Source organism: Cebus imitator, unplaced genomic scaffold, assembly GCF_001604975.1.
Source record: "Cebus imitator isolate Cc_AM_T3 unplaced genomic scaffold, Cebus_imitator-1.0 Scaffold3, whole genome shotgun sequence".
Taxonomy (NCBI): Eukaryota; Metazoa; Chordata; class Mammalia; order Primates; family Cebidae; genus Cebus; species Cebus imitator.
This window is the reverse complement of record NW_016107318.1, coordinates 5,319,707-5,345,708: the sequence shown is the minus strand read 5'-3', so window position 1 is coordinate 5,345,708 and position 26,002 is coordinate 5,319,707. Positions and strand designations below refer to the sequence as shown.

At 40.4% G+C, this 26,002-nt stretch overlaps 1 protein-coding gene across 3 annotated transcripts in view; it reads left to right on the top strand.

Moving 5' to 3' along the window:
* The first annotated feature begins 1,964 nt into the window (after positions 1 to 1,964).
* The window catches only part of ST6GALNAC5 (ST6 N-acetylgalactosaminide alpha-2,6-sialyltransferase 5), a 178,006-nt gene continuing 153,968 nt past the window's right edge, over positions 1,965 to 26,002 (top strand). For all 3 annotated transcript variants that reach the window (XM_017531443.2, XM_037739584.1, XM_037739586.1), the window contains exons 1-2: positions 1,965 to 2,352; positions 3,162 to 3,398. In XM_017531443.2, coding sequence (XP_017386932.1) covers positions 2,338 to 2,352; positions 3,162 to 3,398 — 252 coding nt within the window. In that variant the 5' untranslated portion in view covers positions 1,965 to 2,337. The remainder of the gene's footprint in view (positions 2,353 to 3,161; positions 3,399 to 26,002) is intronic.

Sequence of the window (26,002 nt, the reverse complement as noted above, 5' to 3'; positions counted from 1 at the left end):
GCTTAACATAGGAAATGCTTGATAAATTTGTGTTGTCTTTTATTGCCTATTCATGAACTTGCCTCAGCACACATGCACGCACACACACACACACACACACACACACATATTAGGTTGCGAGCTCTTACAGGAGGAGGTCTCTCTTATTCACCACTGTATTCTCTAATACAGAACCACCAAATAAGAGGCAATCATTAATTCTCATGGAATCGAAGTAAATTCTGTGGCTTGTTTTCTTTATCTCGCTTCCCTCACCCTATCTTGTCCATTTGGCTCTCAAACCAGAATGCCTAATACAGCTGCATTAATCTAATCATTTATGTAAAAGCCAAAACCTTGAAATCTTTCAAATCAAGCTCTGAATTTCATTTTTAAGTTTACCCTGGCCATTGCATAAGTAGATTTAGCAACTAGCTAACTGCTACCCCAGGAGGGGGGAAAAAGCCCATAAGCTTAATGAAATTGGTCAGACATACAGTGTAACAGATGTCCAACATGCCGCCATGAACTTAAATCATCAATATGATGCTTCTGTTTGGCATGGCAAAATATATTAGAACTGTTTTATCAGTCACTGGGCAACTTGCTAGATGGAGGGGGAATAATCCTGAAAAATGCAGGAGCTGCTTCTAATAGCATCTAAAAGGATCCCTGGAGAAACACAGATAATCTGCTTGCAATGATTCATCAAGTCGGTCCTTTGTTTCATTAATTTGAGTGTCAAGTGCAACCATACAATAAAGAATTGCCAAGACCTGATAAGATTCTCCTCTGGCTGCTGCTTTTCCTGCCCTAACAACTGGTACTATTCATGCCTAAAGCACAAACTGAATAAATAGCTTCAAGGCTGGCAATGTTGGACAGTGCTTAGTATTTTGCTTTTCCTTGAAAGGCTGAATCATGTGCTTTCTTGCCCTCACCCAAACACGTTGGGCTGACATTCATTATTGCACCAATAATTTTAACTTTCTTAATACTAAGTATGGAAACATGCCTCATAAGATAAAAATAGTTCCTGTTGTATCATCAGTCCAGCAATAGATTAGTGGAGATTAAAAATGGATTGTAATGCCTTTTTTGGCCTTGAGAAAGCTCTTATTGCACCCATGGTTCAGTTGGCCTGCTGATCATTTCCATCTTAATGTAATCTTTAACATTACACTGCTACAGGTGAGGTGTTAAGTAATACATTAAGACAACTATTTTCACTAAGCAATTTCATGAGAAATATGTTTTTAGCTAAATTAGACATTTAACAAATGTCATTTGTAATTCAATGCAGAGGAGAGAGCATCCTTAAAACAAGCTATCGATGTGAATTTCCCAACATAAAACAATAATTATGTTTTTCTAATATTAATTGAAGTTCTGAATGTGAAGTTATGTGCCGTCAACGCAGAAGACCAACGGAAAGCACCAAAGACCTTGGGATTATGAAATAAGCCATAAGCAGTTTTATCTCTAGCAGGCAGAAATTCTTCATCCAAATTAGGAAGAATCTACAGGTGAAGTTAATTGTGTAGCTGTGATGTGCTGAATGTTTTTAAAACTTTAAGATCATTTAGATGAACACAAGGAAACTCAAAGGTCAGGTAGAAATATAATTGTAATATTTAATACAAATAATGAATCAAATAATTGAGATGAAACATTGTGATCTAAAGATTGCATGAGAGTAAGTGGATCTGAAAAAGTAAAATTAAGAGGGAAGAGAAAATTAGAAAGTGAACAATCGAAAAACAAAATAAATAATTTTTTAAGAAAAATAATTTCGTGCTATATTTCTCTATGCTATGAACATAAATGCAAACGCTATAAATAGAGTTATTGACATTTGGGAGGTTGACTTGTTTTTATCAACATCACAAAACAGAACATTTAGTTTGCAAATTTTGAAATGGCTATCGCATTCAGAATCCAATCAGGTTCTCCTTTATCACTTGATGACTTCTTTAAAGATATATAAGCCCGCGGACCAAGAAGTGGGTATACTGTCTCTGTTAACTCTCTCTCCCCAGAAATTTCACTACTGAAAAGATTATTATTTGGGGGCGGGGAAGGGGATGCAGAGGTCTTTAGGACCCAGCAGGCGGCGGCAGGCGGCAGTTGTGTAGATCACTGAGACTACGAGGGTCCGGTTCAGTTTTAATTCTGTCTCTAATCTCTGCAAGAGCGGCGCTTCCCGGGTCCCGTGGCTCCCGCGAGCGATCTGCCGCGGCAGGCTGCCGGGCGAAAATCAGAGCCGCCTCCGCCCCATCACCCATCATGGAAACCCTCCAGGAAAAAGTGGCCCCGGACGCGCGAGCCTGAGGATTCTGCACAAAAGAGGTGCCCAAAATGAAGACCCTGATGGTGAGTCAGTTGTGGCAACTCCACTGGGCAAAAAGGGGGATCCCCGGGCTCAGGGTCCGCGGGACGCACCGGGGAGACTCCAGGACGCCTAATCCTGGGCCGAGAGGTCGCCTGTTACAAAGGGACAACTTTCTACCCGCTCCGCGTTGCCTCCCTATTCTCCAGCTCTGCCTCTCTCGGAATCCCAGAGCCAGGATGGAACTCGGGTTGCCTCGCCTCCTAGATCTCCGGCGAGAGGTCTGAGTGGGTGGCGGAGAGGGGCAGGAGCGGTGGAGGAGTGGGCAGATTGTTCCAGGGATGGGGGTGCCCAAAAGCAACAGCCTGCTAAAAACTAAGAGGGACGGGGAGGGGGGACCTTTGCAGACTTTCTTCGTTTTCTTGGATTTTCAAACTTGAAGGATTAGCGAGGTAGAGCCCCAGGGCCCCAGGAAAGGAGGGGTGTAAGGACTCAAGATTCCAGCAGCTTGACTGGGGCACACCGACCCTTCCCCAGAGTGCAAACCCACCCGTGCCCTCTGCCCCGGCGCGCTCCCTCCCGCAGCTGGGGACAGTGCACCACCTGCCCTCTACCGAGAGATCTGGGCGGCGGCGGCCGAGAGCAGCGACGCGCCCCGAACATCCCTTGCGGTGCGCGAGGGGACGGTGCCTTCTCGTTCCCAGCTGCTTGCGGCTCTGGCTGGTGCCCAGGCCGCCCCCCGCCCCCAGGTCTCCCCGGCCAGTGTGACCACCGCGCAGGTGTCCCCGCTGGGCGCGCTTCTCCGGTGTCTGCGCTCAGCGGCTCTCCTCTTCTCTCTCCCGCCCGCCCGCAGCGCCATGGTCTGGCAGTGTGTTTAGCGCTCACCACCATGTGCACCAGCTTGTTGCTCGTGTACAGCAGCCTCGGCGGCCAGAAGGAACGGCCCCCGCAGCAGCAGCAGCGGCAGCAGCAGCAGGCGTCGGCCACCGGCAGCTCGCAGCCGGCGGCGGAGAGCAGCCCCCAGCCGCGCCCCGGGGTCCCCGCGGGACCGCGGCCACTGGACGGATACCTCGGCGTGGCGGACCACAAGGTGACAGCATGCCTGCCAGCCCGCTCGCTGCTCTGCCTGGGGATCCCGCACACCTGAGCCTTCTCCCTTTCCCGGGGCTGGGAGGCGCCGTGAGTAGGTGCCGTTCGGAGGCTGGAGGGGGAGTGGACCCGCTGGGGTAGGGTGGGCTAGTCCCAACTTGGTATGAATTCTTATTTGGAGAAAGACATAAAGTTTTGTAGAAAATAGGGGTGAGGAGAGTGGACCCCAAAGCTAATTTCCCAGCGGAAATCAGCCTTGGAACTAGAACTCCCTGATCCCCAGAATTGCAGCTGCAGATGGAGGTCCGGTTCCAGAACCCTCGGGTTTGAAAGCCGAGTCGCTACCCGGTGGGAGGAAACTGGGGATGGCGCGGGTACCAGCCTGAGCGTTCCTCTGACCCGGAACCAGAGGGTGAGCACTGCCAGCCCGCGGCCACTGCTCGGGATCCCAGGTGCCCCTCTGATCTCTCCAGCGCATTGCTTTGGGCTGAATTCCCTCATCCCTGGGGAGCGGTGCCCAGGCAGGCATGGAAGGCTTGAGGCACAAACTCAGCTTCCAATGGTTTGAAACTCATCGTTGTGAGCCTGTCTTCCTCTGCCTTCCGGGAAGCTGCTTCATGGCTTGGCTAATAATTAATAAGATGAATTTTTTAAAATTGAGCCTCCTTTCCCTGGAATCATAAATATCTGGTTTCAGCGTGTGAAGCCTCTGGGAGACTCCTAATCAAGTTTGCTGATTCTGAAGATACTTTAATACAGTTTAGATGTATCCCTCATTATTTGAGGCTCATATATTTTTCTTAAAACACAATTCCACTCTGTATCTGCTTTATAAAGCTAGAGAATTTCTTGAAGTCTCCCAATTATTCTTTTTAGTTTACTAAATTTTATGGTTGTGAACTGAAGTAGTATTTAGTAGATGCTCCCTTCGTGTGAAAAGGTCACTCTAACCATACATGAAAAAATCAAACTTTTTAAAAGTGGCATACAGAATATTGCCACACACCTGTTTGATGCATAATGCTAAGGATTTGAAAGGTATAAAAGAATTTAAGGCAGGACCCAGCCTTATGGATCTTTAAATATCTGAGGACAAAACAATATACCATGAAATGTGTGTAGATAGATAAACTGTTAGATATAAATGCATAATAAATGCCAGATATAAACAGTACTGTAGGGTTGCAGAAATGAGAAAGATGACTTCCCTGGAAGGATCAAGGAAAGGTTATTTGAAAAAGTGGAATTGGCAATGGGAAGAATTCAGGGAATCAAAAAGGAGGAATCAGTTTCATCAGGAAGTGATTATTTATGTATTTATTTATTTCTGGCAGGAGCAGGGGTTGAGGGGTGGGGGTTTTAGTAGACTTAAAATCCAAAAGCAGAGGGCTATCAATTTTACAATTACAGCTTTCATTTCCTTTCTTAGTTCTTGATTGATTACATGCTTTGTATCTGCATGCGCAAGCAGCCAATAAGGGCTGGAGTTCTAAGAAAGTTTAGACATTAGCTTCTCACTGTGGATGGCTGTGGTGTTTATGCGTAACTGGTGTATGATGGATATATTGAGCTCATGGATTTCCATGGCTATTGTTTGGTGGTAATGACTAACACTTGTGAAGCTTTGATTAATGGCAGCATCAGAAGGTAAATTCGCTGAAAGTTTTGATCAGCTTTTGGGAAGATAGTTCCAATACTTTTCTTCCTGTGTTCTTCTGCTGGACAGACACCAACTAAGAATGCCGATAGCTTAATGCAGAGTATAATACCCTAATGCTTATGTTCAAAACAATGTTTATTGACACAAATGTATTTGATTTCCATTTTTGTTTATCAGAGCCTTATTTTATTGAAACAAAGAACAGTCCTTTTCAGTCTGGGTGGAAAATGTTGATACTCTACGTGGGAAATTAAATGATATGTAGTAAAAGGGTGTTACAAATTGTGAAGAGCTATATGAATGATATTGTGTGAAAGTCATTGGCATTCCTAGTAGAAGAAGGTCTTGGGAGATAATGATGAATATCAATGAAATTATTTCATGGAACACTAACATCTCACAAAATTCTATGCCCAAAGGTTTTGAGGGAGTTCACAGCACCACAAGCAAAGGAACAAAAAGCATATCTTAAAAATCTATATCTTCTGCTTAGGCATTATCCCAATTGTCCACTGAACTAAATGCAAACTCCTCAAAATGCGTTAACTGATTCTTTTTACGGGTACTATTTAGGTAACTGGAAATTGGGCAGAGCTTCCTTACGGATGGCCACAGGAAGGTGCATGTGTAAACGTTTATGTTCTCTCCAAAAGTTGCTGTTTAATTAGGTTTATTTGAGATCTTCCTATGGTCTTGCGTAGGCAGAGGTAGAAGTCATTCGTGAGATTATTGCTAGGAATTTGTTTCCAATTAACACAGGGGAGGATAAGAAAGGAAAGCTTTTCTATTCTTATTATATTGCTAGATGATACTCAGATTGCTTTTTTTTTTTTTTTTACTCTCACATCAGGCCTCAGAAAAAAGGTGGGATATGCTGGATGTGATGACCACGAAGCCATATGCTGCTGCATATTGAATCAGAATTCCAACAGCCTTTTTTATTTGCCATTGATTTACAGAGTCTGGAGAGAGTTACAGATACTATTTAGGAAAATGTTCACACCTCCTTAGCTGGAGGCCCCAAAGACTGATAAATATGTAGTGTTTATGTTCAGTTACATGATGTTATTAACATTACCAGCTCCAAGATTAAATTCAACAGGTGGTCCTAATCCCCAGCACCTGAATTTCACAAATTATAGCCCATCTGCGATGACGGTTTTGTCTCATATGGCTGTAGACTGAATTACTGTTGAGATTAAATCACTATGTGCTTTTGTTGAAAGATATGCTGCAAGTCAAGTCAATGATGAGCAGCATGTGTTGAAGCTTAAAATATCACTTTTCGTGGTCATATTCTCTACTTCCTCTTTTACAAGCTATGTGAGCTGCAATTGTAATTTCAGTTTCACTAAATGAAGGCTACATGGAGTTTCTTGTGATAATGAAGGCATTTTCTGCTAGAGTCCTTCTCTTCTTTCCCAGTCCCTTCCCCCAGACCTCTTCCCACAAATGTTCCACCAACTCATTTCCATCGTGTTACTGGTCTGTCTCTTCAGGTACTATATCTGTATTCTAACATTACTCTCTTGGTCCCAATTTTTGGAAGCCAATGATAACAAGATTGCTTAGGTACAAGTGAAGAAGCCGATTTTCATGGCTTTGGGAACCTTCCGCATTTAGAACTGCAACATAATGTATAACCAAGCTAACACACACACATTAAATCAAGCAATCCTCAGAGGAAAGCTCCAAGTCTTATAACAGCTCCGAGTCTTACAGCAGAGTGGAAGGGAACATGGAATGCAATTCAGTTTCCAGTCTGGATCTGGTCTGGGTAGATGAGGTCATTTGCCATCTGGTAGACCCTGTAAAATGGAACTGTGAGCTAATTCCCATTTCCAGAGGACAGGCTCTTATCACACCAGGCCCACTATCACCCAGGCTGCCCTTTACTGAAATGGCTTATGAAAGGGCAGTGACCAATAGGGTCTACAGCTCAGCAGCTATCTTCTGGCTTCAGCAGTAGCCCCCAGGGATGGATTTAACACAAACCAATAGCATACTTATTCTTGCTTCTTTTCTTTCCTAGGCACTCAGTTATTCAGACAAATCAAAATTGCTTAGTGGTAATAGGACTGTTACTACCAATTGGTAACTATCCAGTTGGAGTGATAAGACAAGTCAACGCAAGCATTGAAAAATAATAATCCAAAACCAGGATTTGGATGCATGCCATCTAACTTATTTTGTAATTGTGGGATAACTATTCCTCCTTTAGAAAAGTATATAAATTCTCCAATGCAGGCTTGACCCTATTTTATGACATTTGAGTTGTGAATGAATGACTCAAATGAATGCTAAATCATTTGGATCTCAAGGAAATTCAAAGTGAGCTAATTTTCAATGCTCAGGTATTACAAAACATGATCTGCCAGTGATGATGAAACCCTGTTACCACAAAGCGTCAAACCCCCAAAATCAGAAAAAGATATTTCATGGGCAAAGTGTTGCAATAATGTGGTCGCTTTTAACAGGATAAGTTCTTTTTTTATATATAACGTTTATTAAAAATACTTAATCTTCCTTAATTCTGCGATAGCAAGGAGAATTTTTCCACCTTCCAACAGGGGTGATTTCAAGATATCACTATCCTTTTGTCCATGGCAGATGAGTTTGACCTGGCTGCTCTCAAGTTCCGGGTTTGCTGGCTCTCCTGCTGATCTGTGAACACTCCGTCTACCTCAGGACCTTTGCACATGCTCTTCTCGCTTCCTGGAAAGCTCTTCCCCAAGGTCTTTTGCTTGGTTGGTTCCTTCTGATCATTCATTCATCAGGTCACATGTCATCTTCTTGTGGACCACATTCTTTAACTAGCCCCCTCCTCAACAGTCATTCTCTATCGGATTAGCCTGTTTTATTTTCCTTATAACACTTAACAATAACTGAAGTAATCTTAAAGTTTGTCTATTATGTCTTTGTACATCCTGTTGACCAGTTTAATCCCAAGACCTAGAACAATCTCTAAAATTTAATGGGCACAAAATAAGTATTGAAAGAATACTTATTGAAAGAATACTTGAAAGAAGGAAGTGAAGGTGGAGGAGAGAAGGACAGACCTACTTCACCTATGTCAAGTTTCTTCTCTATAATAATCACCAGTGCAGTCCCAAGACCCTAGTGTGTCTCATTTTTTTATAAATTTGTTCTGCCCGCAAAAGTAATTCTAATAACAGGAAGGAAGAGGAGGAAATGATTTAAGAGGAAAGACAGAAGAATCTTTGGGAATGAGATTTAGGGATTCATGTTTAACAAGCTTCCTTTTTAAATATTGCACACATTAAACTTGGAGAAAACACTGTTTGAAATGTTTTTAATCATCACAATGTGTAGTTCTGTAGCTAATTCATTTCTAGGTTTTTGAACTAATCATAGCCTTTGATAAATACTCGTTGAAGGCCTAATAGTTTCTAAATTGGGCATTCTAGAGGAAGAATACAGTACTTACCCTCAAAGAACCCTTGATCTAATAGTTGCCGAGAAAAGACAAAGAAGCAAGAAAAGTTAAATAATAAGACAAGTACTGAATAATAATTTGAAATCAGGAAGCAATAAATAAAGACACTGACTCTAAAAAGGAGATAATTTCTGTGATCTTTCTCTATCTATAAAACAAGTTAAATCCCATTATTACCTTAGAAGTTTGTAAAGATTTCAAACTAATATTCCACTCTGTTAGCCTCATATCTGTTCATGTGTGTATGCAGGATATCCAGTGAATAATTGATCAACAAATTGGAAATCAAAGCAACTTCAAAGTGGATTGATTTTAAATTCAAAATATTGTCTCTTTATGATTTTCCTTTGGCATGACATAGGATCTTCTGCCCTCAGGAAGTTAAACCTTCTTAAATGTCTCGGTAACATATGGTGATCACTTTAACCAAGCTAAATCTCTTAACTCATTGTATTAGTCAGGGTTCTCTAGAAAGATGGAACTAATAGGATAGATATAGAAAAATAAAGGGGAGTTGATTAAGTATTAACTTACAGGATCACAGGGTCCTACAACAGGCTGTCTGCAAGCTTGAGGGGCAAGGAGAGCCAGTCTGAGTCTCAAAACTGAAGAACCTGGAATTCAATGTTTGAGGGCAGGAAGCATTCAGCATGGGAGAAAGATGCAGACTGGGAGGCCAGCCCCATCTTGCCTTTTCACGTTTTCCTGTCTGCTTTATATTTGCTAGAAGCTTATTAGATAGTGCCCATCCAGATTAAGGGTGGGTCTGCCTTCCCCAGCCCACTGACTCAAATGTTAATCCCTTTTGACAACACCCCCGCAGACACACCCAGGATCAATACTTTGTATCCTTCAATCCAATCAAGTTGACACCCAGTATTAACCATCACAAGTCTACCCCTTGTCAACTTGAACCCATACACATCTCCTGAGATCATACATAATTTTCAAATACAGACAACAATGAGATCATAATAATGCCTAAAAAAACACAACTGTTCTTCGTACAACCGGAAATGCACCAATCCCCAGCCCAAATACTATAACATAAAGCTAATGATACTTAAATGCTGATATGAAGTCAATATATCTTATGTCAAATGATAAAGGAAATAAAATGAAGATGCTTTCTTAGTACAAGCGTATACATGCACAAACATGTTATTAACAAAAGAAGGAGGAAATACTCATGACAATTACAGCCCTCGTTTCTGTAGCAGCTCAAATGATGGTAGCTGGTATTGATGACTACCTTCTTCTACTGCCCATTCTGTCTTCTCTTTGCCTTCAGCAAGCACCTCAGCAGGTCATGACTTTTTTTCCTGGTAGAGTGGCCCAGATCTTCTTTCCTGAAGGGTCCTACCTAGATTGGGCTGTTGTAGTTTCCCATTGACTTTAATCACAGGGCATGGTAATACTAAGAGACGCTCTAATGGATCTCCTGGATTCCATGCATACTCTTCCGTACCTGTTATGAAGTAGTAGACTGATTTCATCTCGATAGTCTGGGTCAGTCACCCCAGCCAACACTGTAACTCCCTTCTTAGCCTGTTGACTTAAAGGTAGGAGTAGCCCAAGGTGTCTAGGTGGCAATCCTAACTACCAGTTTAATGGAATCATTGTGTCTCCTGGTGGCAGCATTCCTCTCTCTGAAGCTAAGACCTCTAGACCAGCGGAACATAATGTCACAGGAACAGGACGCAAAAATTTTGTTCGTGGATCACTAGGGGTGATGGTGAGTGGTTCTGTTTCCATTTCCACCCCTTGATTCCTTGACCTGGAGGTCCTGGCTATGGGAGAAACAGTACCATATATTGGACAGTGATGCAGAGCATACATCCCTGCCACCATGACCTTCTGAAGATCTTTGCCCCAGCCCTACAAACTGTTGTCACCAAGTTGGTATTGTAACTGTGATTTCAAAAGGCCATTCCACTGTTCTATTAATCCAGCTGCTTCAGGATGATGGGGAACATGGTAAGACCAATGAATTCCATAAGCATGAACCCACTGTCATGCTGCTTTAGCATAAAGTGAGTGTGTTGGTCAGAGGCAATGCTGTGTGGAATACCATGATGATAAAGCATTCTGTGAGTCCACAGATGGTAGTCTTGGCAGAAGCATTGTGTGTAAGATAGACAAACCCATATCCAGAGTAAGTGTCTGGTCCACCTAGGACAAACCACTGCCTTTTTCTTGGTGGAAGAGGGCCAATATAATCAACCTGCCACCAGGTGGCGGGCTGATCACCCCAAGGAATGGTGCCATATTGAGGGCTCAGTGTTGATCTCTTCTGCTGGCAAGTTGGACACTCAGTAGTAGCCATAGCCAGGTTAGCCTTGGTGAGTGGAAGTCCATGTTGCTGAGACCATGCGTAACCTTCATCCCTGCCACCATGGCCACTTTATTCATGGGCCCATTGGGCAATGACAGGGGTGGCTGGGGAAAGAGGCTGATTGGTGTCCACAGAATGAGTCATTATTAAAATCCTTCTCTGCTGAAGTCACCCATTGGTGAGCACTCACATGGGATACAAATGTCTTCACATTTTTTGACCCCTCAGAGAGGTCCATCCACATACCTCATTCCCAAATTGCTTGGTCACCAATTTTCCAGTTATGCTTCTTCCAAGTCCCTGACCATCCAGCCAAACCATTGGCTCCAGCCCATGAATCAGTATATAATCACACAGCTGGCCATTTCTCCTTCCATACAAAGTGAACAACCAGGTGCAGTGGTCGAAGTTTTGTCCACTGGAAAGATTTCCCTTGACCACTGTCTTGCAGGAATGTTCTAGGAAGAGGCGTAGTGCTGCAGCTGACCACTTTCAGGTGGTACCTCCATATTGTGCAGAACCATCTGTGAACCAGCCCTTAGTCTTCTCTTCTCTGTCAACTAATCATAGGGAACTCCCCACGAAGCCATTAGTGCAGGCTGAGGGAGAGAAGGCAGGGTGGTAGGAATGGAGACCATGGATATTTGAGCCACTTCCTCAGGTAACTTACTTGTGCCTTCAGGACCTGCTTAGGCCAGATAACATATATACCACTTCCATCTGATGATGGAATGCTGCTGTGCGCCACCTACTTTATGGCTAGATGGGTCAGAAAGCACCCAGTTCGTGATAGGCAGTTCAGGTCACATGGTGACTTGATGACCCATAGTCAAACGTTCAGTTTTCACCAAAGTCCAGTAATAGGCTAAGAGCTGTCTCTCAAAAGGAAGGTAGTTATCTAAAGAAGAACATAGGGCCTTGCTCCAAAATCCTAGAGGCTTCTGCTGTGATTCACCTATGGGGCCTGCCAAAGGCTCCAAACAGCATCCCTATCTGCCACTGACACTTCAAGCACCATTGGATCTGCTGGGTCATGTGGCCCAAGTGGCAGAGCAGCTTGCACAGCAGCCTGGACCTGTTGCAGGGCCTTCTCCTGTTCTGGACTCCACTCAAAACTGGTAGCCTTTCAGGTCACTCAATAAATGGGCCAGAGTAATAACACCCAAATGAGGAATGTGTTGCCTCAAAAATCCAGATAGGCCCATTAGGCATTGTGCCTCTTTCTTGGTGTAGGAGGGGCCAAAAATAGCAACTTATCCTTCACCTTAGAAGGAATATCTCGACAGGCCCTACACCACTGGACCCCTAGAAATTTTACTGAGGTAGAAGATCCCTGAATTTTAGTCGGATTTATTTCCCGTCCTCTGGCATGCAAATATCTCACCAATAAGTCCAGTGTGTTTTCTACTTCTTGCTCACTGGATCCAATGAGCATAATGTCGTCAGTGTAATGGACCAGTGTGATATCTTACAGAATCGAAAAGTGGTCAAAGTATCTCTGAATAAGATGATAAAGCTGGAGAGTTGATACACCCCTGAGGTAGGACAGTAAATATATATTGCTGGCCTTTCCAGCTGAAGGCAAATTGCTTCTGGAGGGCCTTATGGACAGGAATGGAGACAAAGGCATTTGCTAAGTCAGTGGCTGCCTACCAGGTACCAGGAGATGTGCTAATTTGCTCAAGCAACGAAACCACATCTGGTCATTAGAGTCACCACTTGGTTAAGCTTATGATAATCCACTGTGATTCTCCAAGATCCACCTATCTTCTGCCCAGGCCAGATGGGAGAGTTGAATGGGGATGTTGTGGGAATCACTACCCCTGCATCTTTCAAGTCCTAATCTCCGCAATCCGTTCAGGGATGCGGTACTGTTTTTGATTTACTATATTTCTAGGTAGCAGCACCTCTAGTGGCTTCCATTTGGCCTTTTCCACCACAATAGCCTTCACCCTACCAGTTGGGGAGCCAATGTGTAGGTTCTGCCAATGGCTGAGTATGTCTATGCCAACTATGCATTCTGGCACTGGGGCAATGACTACAGCATGAGTCTGGGGACCCACTGGACCTACTGTGAGTCAGATTTGAGCTAAAACTCCCTTAATTACCTGACCTCCATAAGCCCTTACTTAAATAGGAGGACCACAATGACATTTTGGGTCCCCTGGAATCAACATCAGCTCAGAGCCAGTGTCCAGTAGTACCCAAAATGTCTGATCATTTTCCTTTCCTCAATGCACAGTTACCCTGGTAAAAGGCTGGAGATGTCATGGGGGAAAGATGGGAAAAAGATTCGCAGCATAAATTGCCAGTAAAGTGGGGCCCTTCCTCAAGGGGATCCAGCCTCCCCTTCATTCAAGGGGTTCTGGATCTGTAAACTGGCTCAAGTCTGGCAATTGATTGAGGAGCCATGATTCTCTGTTTTCGTAATTCAAATTAGTCTTTCGCTCATTTGACCTTGAAGTTCTCTGTATAAATTAAGTAGAAATGTAGTAGGCTTCCATTTCACTTCTAGGAACGCCATGATTAATTAGCCAGTGCCAGAGCTCTACACGAGTCAGGCTATTCTCATGGCCACTTTGCCTCTGCTGTCCATTACAGTAGCTATGCCCACCTTGCCTTTAATGGTTGAGTGCCACCACTTGGCCCTTGCCGCCTCAGGATTCAATTATTCTCATTGTATTTAAATTTTGTATTTGAGTGACTTGGTTCCCACTGTTAGATCTCTGTATGTATATACAGAGAAGAGAAATTATCGAGCTCTTCAAAAATGCAGGTGATGCCCTCACAAATCTATTTCACAAGGCATTGGTCAAGGGTGTATCTTCTGGACCCTCCCAGCTGGGATGAGTAGGTCTAAAGTGACTAATCCACTCGACCATCCCAATCTTTCTAAGATTTAGGGTCCCTTTCTCTCCATTAAACCAAGGGAGATCAGGTATTTCCAGCTCACTCACAGTGGGCCATCTTTTAATCCATATTTCAGCAATCCATAACCAAGTAAATAAACTATTAGAAACTTTTTAAACTCCCTGAGCTGCAAGATTAAAATCATAGCAGGCCCCAGTGAATAAATTCAGCCTGATCCAACTCTATGTTCCTTCCACCATTATCCCATACACTTGCCTCTTCTCCAGATTGCTGTTTATATAAATTAGACAATTCAAACAGTTCTTTTCAAATGTAGTGCATCTCCTGAAGGGTCACACTCTCAACCTCACCTCTAGGGATCCACTGGGACTTTAGTCTAGTTATAGGTCTAGGGGCAAACAGGAGTGTTGGGGGTGGCTCCTGAGGAGGATCAAGGTTAACATGCCTGGGAACTGCCTCAGGGGAGGCCCTCACTCTAGCCTCAGGAGTGCAGGGTTTATCTCCTCAGACAAAGGTGGAAAGGCTGATGGCAGCATGGATGGGGGAGGGGATGTTGCCACTGCTGGAGATGGGGAAGCTCTTCCTTTAGCAAAAAAGATTCATCAGAGTTTTACAAACCAGTATCCCCAGCTTCATCAGGGTCCTCCCACATGTCCTTATTCCAACTTGCAGGGTCCCATTCTTTTCCAATCAATGCCTTTAATAGTAGACACGTGGCAAGGCTGTGCATGCACCTTTTGTTGTAGGTCAGCCACTCGCATGATAAAAGCTTTCTGTCTGTTTTTCCACAATTTCAGCTCTTTCTCTATGGAAGATAAGACTCACTAAGGGCAATCTTAACAGATTTGAGTCTCAGTATCTTCTTCTGAAGCTGGGAGACAGAATCCCTGAGTTCATCATTTTCTTTCATCACTTTGTCCACTGAACTTAGGAGCAACCAACCAGCTTCATTATTTTCCTTGATTCTCCACATATAGTCAAAGGTATTACATATAAAATCACTAAACTCCTTGCCTCTCATGAATGGTGAATCAAGAATGTCAAATGCATTTATTTTGCATAACTCTCTAAATAGTTTATGTCAAGGACTATCAATGTTCTCCATAGTATTAGAAATAGAGTCCTTAGCATTTGGGGGTCTAATCATATTAAACAGCCAACTCCAGAAACCCCAAAACCAAAAAAAGAACTCCATCCTTAATATTATTTTCCTCTAGAACCACTCCTGCTATGAAAATCTGTATTAGTCAGGGTTCTCTAGAGAGACAGAACTAATAGGATAAATAAATAAATATATATACACACACACATACACATATATGTACATGTATGACATATATATGTATAGAATGACAAGGAGAAAAAAAGAATGACAAGGAGTGATTATCTCTTAAATATTGTTTGGTAAAATTTGGGAGGTATGTGCATTTACAAGATGTGTTCAGATTCTTCCCCATAATTTTGTATATATATGGGAGTTTATTAAGTATTAACTTACACAATCACAGGGTCCCACAATAGGCTGTCTGCAAGCTTGATGAACAAAAAGATCCAGTCCGAGTCTCAAAACTGAAGAACTTGGAGTCCAGTGTTTGAGGGCAAGAAGCATCCAGCACAGGAGCAAGATGTAGGCTGGTAGGCTAGGCCTGTCTCGCCAGCTTCACTGGGGGCTTATTAGATTGTGCCCATCAGGTAAAGGTTGGATCTGCCTTCCTCAGCCCACTGACTCAAATGTTAATCCCTTTTGGCACACACACACCCAGGATTAATGCTTGTATCCCTCAATCCAATCAAGTTGACACTCAGCATTAACCATCACACTCATGCTATGCTGAATGTGGATATAATTATGTTGGCCACAAGACAGAATATTTGCAATCAGGTCTGTTCTGGAAACATAATACCTGTTATAGAAGAGGATTTCCATAACCTCTAGGGTGAGGTGTCAGTACAGTTTAATTTCTGCTTTGTAAATACTAGGGTAATAGAAGATTAAATATGTGAAAGGATTTTGAAAAATTGAAACATATCGTTAATCAACAAGTCATTCCTTAAAACCTCTTATTCACCTATTAAATACACTTTGAACAGCTGTGTAGGATCTTAAGTATAGAATGACAAGGAGTTATTGTCTCTTAAATAATATTGTCATCCATACCCCAGAACTTGATCCAACGAAGAATTCCCTTGGGAGTCAGTGAATTTATGATCAAATGGTAGGTAAAACTTGGGGGGTTTGTGCATTTATGAGATATGTTCAGATTCTTCTCCATAAGCTCTGAGTCTTAAACACTTTGTCTGGGCCTGGGAAGAATAAATATTTTTATTGCATGTTCTATTCAATATGTCTTTCCAAATAAAAATCACAGAAATGCATATTCTCAGCTTAGACAGCCCATCTGCAGTGCAACCTTCCCTGACTTATAGCCCCGGTTTGATCTGAGCTGTATGTTTTGTCTTCATAGCTGAGATCCCATGATAATACTTATTCCACTTTATTGTTATTTCTTGTCTAAAACTGTCTGCCTTCCTCACTAGACAACCAGCTCTTGGAGACCATGCAATTTTTTTCTTTTTTATTGTCATTGTATTCCCAGCCTTTAACATGATGCCTGGCACATAATGAGTCTTCAATAAATACTTGTTGAATGAATGAGTATATCTTCATAAAGATTTTATATTTCTTGTAAAATAAGCCTACCTCAAGAGTTTCTAACCATTTGGAGTTACTGAAAAGGAATAGCTGCACATCATAAATATCAATTTCTCCTGCCACAATTTGTAGGTCTGTAACTAATTCATTTCTACCTTCTTGTACTAATCAGATCTCTTAAAACGTACTCAGAATTTTAGAGCTAGAAGGAAAACTTAAGAATTATCAAAAGGAATTCCGGAGTGGTTGTGTGATTTGCCCAAGGTTGCAGGCTGGTGGCAGAGCTGGGGTAAAATGTCGGTCTCTGATGTGAATATCATTACCATAAGAGAAATTCAGTGCCAACATCTTCTAAGCAGTGACTCAACATTACTTGGACAGAATTTATTAAAATGAAGAGCCTAGACCCAGTTATTGAAAAGAAATAAATATTTAAACACCTTATTATTCTGAAATGAATATGAGAATATGCCTCTGGATAGTTAAAAGAAGTTTTCTAACTTTGTAATGGGTGTTCCAGAGGCTGCATATAATGCATGGTACTAATTAATTGAAACAACTTTCAAATCAGAGTAGATTTTTGCCTTTAAAACATAAAGCAAGCCGAAAGAAGTGCTATGTTTAGTTATTTGCATAAAATTTCCTGACCGGACCACTCATTTAGCTGAATTACCTCCTCCGCAGTGGAGAAGAAAACATCATCAGCAGACTTAGTTAACCAAGTGTTTGAAGAACTACCATTCTGCAAATATCATTGACTCCCCCTAAATTCTGAGATGTAATACTTACTCTAGGATGGCATTATTTTAGGCAAATACAAACCCATTTTACCCATCATAGGGAAAATTAACCTTAATTATTGCTATAGCTCATGAAAAGGACACTTCTTTAGTACATTCACTCTTAATGGCTAAGGAGGCATCTGCAGAGTTCCTGGAAACCTCACAGGGTCTGAGTATTCTCTGGCATACTGAAATGCAGTGTCAAACAATTTTTTAATAAGAAAGCATATTCTGGAAATTAATTGCACATACAAGACAGCTTTACTGACTGAGCTTCAAGCATGATTGCATTTCCAACTTACAGATCTGCTCACGTTCCTTGTGTGTTTTCCACGGCTACCCATTGACTACGGGAACAAGTTCGGACTCCTTAGGAAGGCTTGCAAGGCCCGACAGAATCTGCCTGGACCAATTCTCCAACCCTACCCCACACCGCTGCCCTCAGCCTAGGAACCACACACCTAGGGAACATAGCTTGCTGTTTTGTTCTTACCTGCTTTTCCTTCAGCACCTCTTTTCAAAAGTTTTCCCAGATACAACATCTGTGCAGAGTAGACCCGACATTCTCTTATGTCAGCCACACATCAGTCAATCAATCACATATTGCCTGAGTACCCACCATGTGGTAGGCACAAGGGAGGAAACAAAATAGAGGACCTGGTTCCTGCCCATGGGAAAATCAGTGGAGGAAATAAATGTTATAATTATTACACCTTGGTAAGTGCTAAAATATTCTCTATATCTTACACGTTTCTAATCATACAATATTGTGATTATTCTTCCACATGCATGTCTCCCTAACTAGGTTTTATCTTTTTGAGGCTAAGAACATAACTTATTTATCTTGGTATCTACAGAATTGAAAACTGTGTTGCAGACATGTCAAAGCTCAGTAAATCTTTGCTGAACGTTGGGTGGGCAGAGTTCTGTTTTAATTATATATATGTAGCATGAAGAGATTTGACCAAGTCTGGCTAATAGGCTATTAATCATAGGAATGGATAGAAACGATAAGTAACGGCAAAAGGGCTTCACGTACGTGGCATACACATCTTTAATTTCTGCTTCCCCTTTGAATACAGAGCAACATCTCCAGACCTTTTCAGAATAGTTGGCCAGATGTGGAGATGCAATGATGCCCATATTTGGAAACAGTACAGTACCATGGGAGGCAGGCCCAAGCTATTTATTTGTTGTGAGCTCTTTGGAAAGTCTTAACTTCTAGGCTTGATCTAGTTTATAGAAGAGGAGGTTAAACCACATTCATTCATTCCCTCGTTTATTGAATAATATTGTGTTTCTGCCATATGCCTAGCATTGTGTTCAGGACCCAGGAAGCAATGAACAATGAATAAGATGTGATCCCCAACTCCATGAAACTTACATCTGTTGGGAGAGGCAGAGACACATGTAAAATTTTAGTGCAAATTTGGGGACGTATTATATGCTGTGGAGATTGCATTTTATCCTGAAAGCATTGAGGGAGTCTTTAAAAGGTAAATTAGAGGAGTAACTCTATCAGATACATGTGTCAGTGGATCACCCTGGCTTCAGTGTGGCATAGGTTAAAGTAGCCACAGGTTGTAGGAAGAGGGACCAATTAGCAGACTGTTGCTGTGGTTTGAGTAAGTCAGAGGCAGACACCTCAGGTGTCTGCCTGCCCTAAGTTTCTGTTATTGGCCACCCTCCTGTGCCTGTGCAGACAGTCTGAATGCAGCTTCTCCACCAGCAGGTTTGTGGTTCAAGATTGCCTCACAATAGCTGGTAAAGAGAGCTGAGGATGATCCCAGATGGCACTTCAAGTTTGTCTAATTTTGAACCTTGCCGTGCATCTGAATATCACATACTGACTTGAGCAAAACAGTAGTGTTATGGTTAGGGCTGAAGCAAGCTGTTTGTGGAGACTCCATAATGCACACTGGTAACAACAGGAATTAAACTCTCCACCTGCAGGGAAGCCAGTCAGTGGGGTGTAGAATTAGTGTGCTGGCTGAGACTTTAGAATGTAAAAGTGCCACAGGGGAAGGGGGCAAACTTTATGCTAGAATAACCTTGTCAGAGAGATTGATACATAATGAATTTTACCAGGTATAGGTCTGTTGGAAGTATAGGGTAGACAATGGTTTTCTCTCCTTTCATTTCCCACATAGCTATAGAGAGAGCAGTTATCATTCTTTTAAATCACTTAAGCTTGTTAACAACTTCTAAGGAAAGTAAAGTTTCCATTTCACTTGCATCAGAAGGAAATTGGCCATAAAGTAATATGAAATTTGTCAAGGGGAGCCTGGTTCCTAATTCATCCAAAAGCATTTGATTGGGAACAAAAATGTATACATCTTAATGAACTCCACTTTTATGAGCACATATTTGGAGTTACATGGCAATGTCACACCTACCAGGCTGCTGTCAGGGATATAGCCAAGTTGTCTCTCATTACCTGAAGTGGTATCTGCCTCCACTCTGTACTGAAAATCATAAAGCTGGTTTATTTTATTTTTATTCCACTCGTACAAGTTTTGAAAATCAGGGTGCAGGAAGTGATAATAGGCTACTGTATTCCAGAACACAGAAAAGGGAAAGAGGACTGTAGGAACTTGTGTGTATTCCCCATTACCAAATCCCAGCCACACTGACTGATGCTCCAACCATTACTAATCCCTGGAAGAGTTATGTCTATTATTCTCGGGAGCAACCATATATGATTTGGGACAAATGTGATGGGCTTTTAATCCAAAAGTTCAGAAATAAAAGAGACATGTCATGGAGAGCAGGGTAACCCAACTGAATGAGGCTGCAGTAGTGAAGGCTTATCTTAATTCATCTTGTGTTGCTGTAACACAGTACCACAGCCTGGGTAATTTACAAAGAGAAGAAGTTTATTTCTATAGTTTTGGAGGATAGAAGTTCAAGATCAAGGCACCGGAATTTACTATCTGATGAGGGCTGCATCCTTCAGAAGAAAGGAAACCTGTATCCCCATATGGCTGAAGGTGGAAGGGCAAGAGAGAACAAACTCCCTCTTTCAAGCCTTTGTAGAGACACCTAATCTCATTCACAAGCAAGGATCCCTGTTGGCCTAATTGCCTCTTAAAGGCCCCACCTCTTAATATTATCAGATTAACAGCACCTGAATTTTGGAAGCGCCCCATTCAAACCACAGCAGGTAAAGATAATATAATTAAAACCAGGACCAAGAATAAGTACTAGCGTGAGAAATGACACCAACTCCTTCTTCCCAGTATCAAAGGGTGTCTCTTTCTGGCTATACAGACATGAAATGTTGATTGGGTTCGAGAAAGGCAAGAAAGGGTGGCTTTCTGATGTCTATGAATGATTCACAGTTATTTGAGATATTATATTTAAATATGATTTGATATGCCCATTGATTCAATGGGCAAAAGAATCACTTAGTAAAAATAATTTCTTCTGACTAGGTCTTATGACAGCTAGGGAAGTGTAGCAACTAGGCTTTTTTCTAGAATTATCACTATAGCGTCCCTCTATGATGAGCAAGATCAGGTCCTCCAAGGAGTTATGCACTGCAATATTGACTGGTCTGACAATTTAAAATGTGTGTATACTTATCATCTTCTCAAAAAGATAAAAGGTGAAAAGAGGAAAATTACAATTATTTATAAATCTACCAACAAGACGTAATCACTGTTGGTACATTAATGTATTTTCGTACAATCAACGTGTGTTTATGACACTTAAGTTTACTTCCTTCTAGTTTTTAATTCGTCTGTGTTGGATATGTGGGGTCTATGTGTACATTGATTTAGCAGTGCATGTGATCAGCAGCTTAAAGGAGGTTATGGCTTTGCTATTAGATCCCAGTTAAAAAGATTTACCTTGTTTAATAGTTTGAAGCCAAAATATATTTCAATTCAAGTTGGAATAATTAGGAAATAGTCTTGCTACTTAGGCTAAATTATCCATTTACTAATCCAGAAGACATATTCTTCACTCTAGTAGCTTAAAAACCCCTTTCTTTCCCTGCTGTTTACAACACTTAGCACTTTTCAATTGTGGCATGCTTCCATCTTTCATCCCCCACCTGTATGCTCAGGCACAGAATGTATTCAGGCAATTTTTAAGTTTTGTAAATCATTCCCAATAGTCCCTTAATCCTTCTTGCCACTTTTCTCTAAATCCCTTTAGTTGATCAGTAGCTATTGGAGGGTATGGCCTGCAATAACCTCACACAGGCTTCCAGTACACTGTTAGAGATGATCGCCATCTTCACGGGCAGTGGGGCAGTCCATCCTTTGTGCATATGCAGCCTCACGTTTGCCTTTATTTTCCAGGCTTCTGTTCTGTGATTTAAATTCCTGTCCATAAATGGTGCAGATCTAATTTCCTGACCATATATAGTAAAGGTTTACTTTGACATACTGTCTTTCCTAAAAAGAAATTTTACAGCACAAATCATTATAATTATCACATTTTTCTTAATTAGTAACCTCTTCTATATTTCTTTTACATCTTCTAGTTTTATAAAATATTTTCTTTATATTATTTTAACCCAACTTACTGAATTCTAAGACTATTATCTTGAATCCTTTTTTTGGTAGATGATAAGATTCTGAGCTATTCTTTATTGCTTAGATTTTTCAAATATGTGCGATTATATCTTGTTTTTGGTGTAATCTCAGAACTTCAGCTATTCTTCCAGTCTATGGGTAGAATAATTCTGTCATTAGAGACACTGGAGCCTGCCTCTCTCGTGACGGCCAGCTGGCAGGGCATATATTTTATATGTCTTGGTTGATGGCTTTCAAGTAAAGGGATGAGTCTGAGAAGACCAGCGCTCCGTGCCAACAAGCTCTTTATAAAATCAATTATTTCGTTTGGCTGCCTGAGCTCTCCTTTTGCCTTTAGATTGAACAACCACTGAAAATCTACAAAATTTGTCATCACCCCAAACAACGACTCTGTAATACTAAGCAATAACTCCTTCTTTTCCCCTTCTACCAGTCCCTGGTGACCTCAGTTCTGCTTTCTATCTCTATGAATTTGGCTATTCTAGATATTTCCTGTAAGTAGAAACATCATTCAATATTTGTGATCTTGCATCTGACTCATTTTATTTAGCTTCATGTTTTTAAGGCTCATCTGTGTTATAGCATGTATCAGAACTGCGTTCCTCTTCAAAGCTGAATAATATTCCATTATGTGATATACTGTACTTTGTTTTCCCAGTCATTAGATGATGGCCTCTAGAGTTGTTTTCACCTTTTGCCTATTAAAAATAATGCTGCCATGAACAGGGTGTTCCCATTCATTTTCTGAAGTAACCCCCTCTTTTGTCTTCCTTCTCAGCTGTGTGGCAGCACTTGAGTCTCCAACACTCATATCCATGGAGGCTGTTCTACTTCTAGCTGTTCCCACCTCCACACACAAAATTAAAACAGACATTTTTTTTAAGGGAGGAAAGAAGCTATTAATCACCCTAATTATATTTCTTTGTTTAAAATTATGTATGATTTCTGAAAAATACAGAAAAAATAGGAGAGGGGAAATGTCCCCATAATCCCACCACTTTGGTGTAAGTAATGATATAATTTTGGTTTATTTCTGCCAGTTTTTTGCATGGCATTCTTTTTTAAATCTAAATGTGAACATGTTATGTGTTCAGAAATCTAAAGTCTGTTTTGTTTTTGTTTTGCTGAAATTAAAATAGCCATTAAGATTTCCTTTGGTCAGTGTTTGCCTTTCATATCTTTTTCCATCCTATAATGTTCAGTCTTTCTGTGCACTTACATTTCATGTATGTCCAAGACTGCTCCTCATATTTGCAGAGCCTGAGGCAAGAGTACAAATAGAGGCCCACAGACATTCTAATTGTTTAATTCAGCAATTATGTCTTCATTTAGGAAAGATTTTCATATTATAAAGGTCTCATCTGACTGATTCCAGTTACAAATTAGGTCAGAATAATTCTCTTGCTCATTTTTATTATTTTGGCTAGTAATTAAATCTTCATTAAATATAAAATGTGTTGTTTGAAAACTTTTTATGATGAATGCTTGACAGAGATTTATCCACTTTCATTATTTCTAGTTTTAAAAAATGCCGGCAGACTACTTATTTTTCTATGTATTTTTTTGGCTTTTTTTCTCAGATGTTAGATTTTTTTTCAGACATTCTCTTTTGTCACAATCTGAAATTCTTCTTGTTCTATTTCACCTCCCACCATAAACACCGTGAAGCAGTGACTAGCTCCTTCTTAGCTGCAGTACAACCCACAAATCTTTACGGCATTTGAACACAGTGGCCATTTGTTTCAAGGATTCGGGGCAAGGAATATGGAGAAGTACTTTTTCTGGAATATGAATGGTGTTAGAAACAACCATGGATGCTTAGGATTACAGATCATGCTGTGACAGAATGACAAATGATGTGCCATTTAAAACAGTGCCTCTCAAACATTAATGCTGCCTATCCATCACCTGAAGGAGCTTCTTAAAATGCAGATTCTGAATCTTTAGATCTGGGTTGGGGCCTGACAGTCAGCATTTCTAATAGGTGCCTAAGTGATGCTGCTGCTGTTGGCCCAAGACCCATCTCTAGAGTTGTGAAAGTCTGAAGCATAGGACCAAGATCAGGGATCTCTCTCATCTGATATTAAGGGTAACACTGTGTATATCCTATATGAATACTATATAGCTGGAATTGACTTTTAATTTAAAATTATAATCATTGCCTTTTAAGAGTTATTTACATTTATTGTAATTCTCTCTATAAGTTATTGATATATTGGGATTTTCTCTTATCATTTAAACACTGGCTTTGTATTTTATGCATTCTGTGCTTTGGAGTTTTTTTTTAAGTCTCCTTTTCCCCTGGATCATTTTTTCCCCTTCTTTTTATTCAGTTTTTTACAGGCATTTGTTTAAAAATTAAATGCTTGATTTCTATTCTTTCAATGTCATTCTTAAAATTTTAACAGGCGTATTATCAAAGTCTTAAATGAATTAATTTATTTGTAATTGGCAAATAAAAATTGTATATATATATTGTGTACAGCATGATGTTTTGGTATATGTATACATTGCGGAATGGCTAAATCAAGGTAATTAACATATGTATTGTCTCACATACATATCCGTTTTGTGGTGAGAACACTCAAAATCTACTCTGTTAGCAATTTTTAAAATACAGTATATTGTTCTTAACTATATTGACTGTGATGTACAATAGGTCTCTTGAATTTATTCCTCCTAACTGAAATTTTGTACCCTTTGACCGTCATCTTCCCAGTCACACCCACACACCTCTGGTAACCATCATTCTACTCTCTAGTTGTATGAGGTCAACTTTTTGAGATTCCATATATAAGTGAAATAATTAATATATTTATCCTCCTTCCAGATAATTCAAGGACCTTAGCATTTTGACTCTAGTCAACTCTAATCTTACAGTCCATTGTATTGCAGTATTTTAATTCTCTTCTATTAAGCCTTACAAACTGGATATTAACATTATTGTGGTTATTGTTTCAGAGTCAATATTAATACAGGTTTACCTGAATATTACCCATGATTACCATCATTCCTTCTTTCTACTTAGATCTCCATCATCCTTCTTGAAATATAATTTTTAGAAGATCGATTGATGACTTTTTGTCAATGGTAAATACATTTTTACTTTCTCTGAAAATATCTTTATTTTGTCCACATCAGTTATTTTCTTGTTCAGTATTAAGAAAACCTAATTTTTGTGTTTTCTCCCTGTCATTGTTGATATTGTTTGCCATCAGGCTGTCATTACTTTTTAGGTATTCTAAACTGTTACCTCTTTAAGTACATCATTGTCTCCCCTTAATCTGTTCTCTTCATAATGTTTTATTTATTTGTTTCACTATGATGAATTCTGGACAGTTTCTTCTGATCTTTCTATTTAGCTGTATCTAATCTGCTATTTAAGTCATCTGTCAAGTACATTTTCTTAGTATTTTATTTTAATAATTTTATTTACTATTTCTAGATTTTTTATCTATATTCATCCTGGTCTTTTGTGATAATATCTTCTTCTTTATATATATTTTATTTATGTATCTGATAACATTAATGACTTAAACCTTTGTAAGTCTAAGTATATTTTTAGTTTTTGTGCTGATTTCATTCAAAGGAACTTATTTTTATATGTATTGTTTGTGTTCATGCAGGTGTGTATGTTTATCATCACTCTATGCTCATCTGTACTATATCTCTGGGAATTCTTCATATCCTATATCAAAAATGCACTCCTTCAAAGAAAGATTGCATTTGCTTTTGCCAAGCCCCTGGAAACCCTACTAACTAAAACTAAAGCTTTACTAAAACAAGCTTAGACCTTCCGTACACATACCAATTGTGTGAATGCAAATCACAAATCTACATTATTTTTATGAGTTCTAAACTTTTATGACGCAGAGAATTTTTTTTATTCTTCTTCACCCAAAGCCAAGGACAAAACAGGCAAGTTTTCTTTCACTTTCCCTATGCTGGTTGGATTTTCTTTTTCTAGTTCACTCGTTCCTTAGGGTTATAGCTTTTCAGGTCTTCCCTTGTTGCTTTAGACTGAAGACTGTGCCTCTCGTCCCTCCACATGGCTGTTGAAATGCAAAGCTCTAGGTTACAGCAATTACAGCAGTTACCCTTAGAGCAGTCACCGTCTTCAATTTCTATTCATTATGCCAGATTTGCACTCCAGTCTTTTTTTTTTTTTTTTTTGAGCTCTATGGATTTCTCCTACTTAACTGTTAGCTTACGTAATAAAAACAGATTTAAGAAACATTTTGAATGTTTACGTACTAGCTTTTCTTGGTATTCTGTAATGTGAGTGCTTGTATCAATGGCAAAT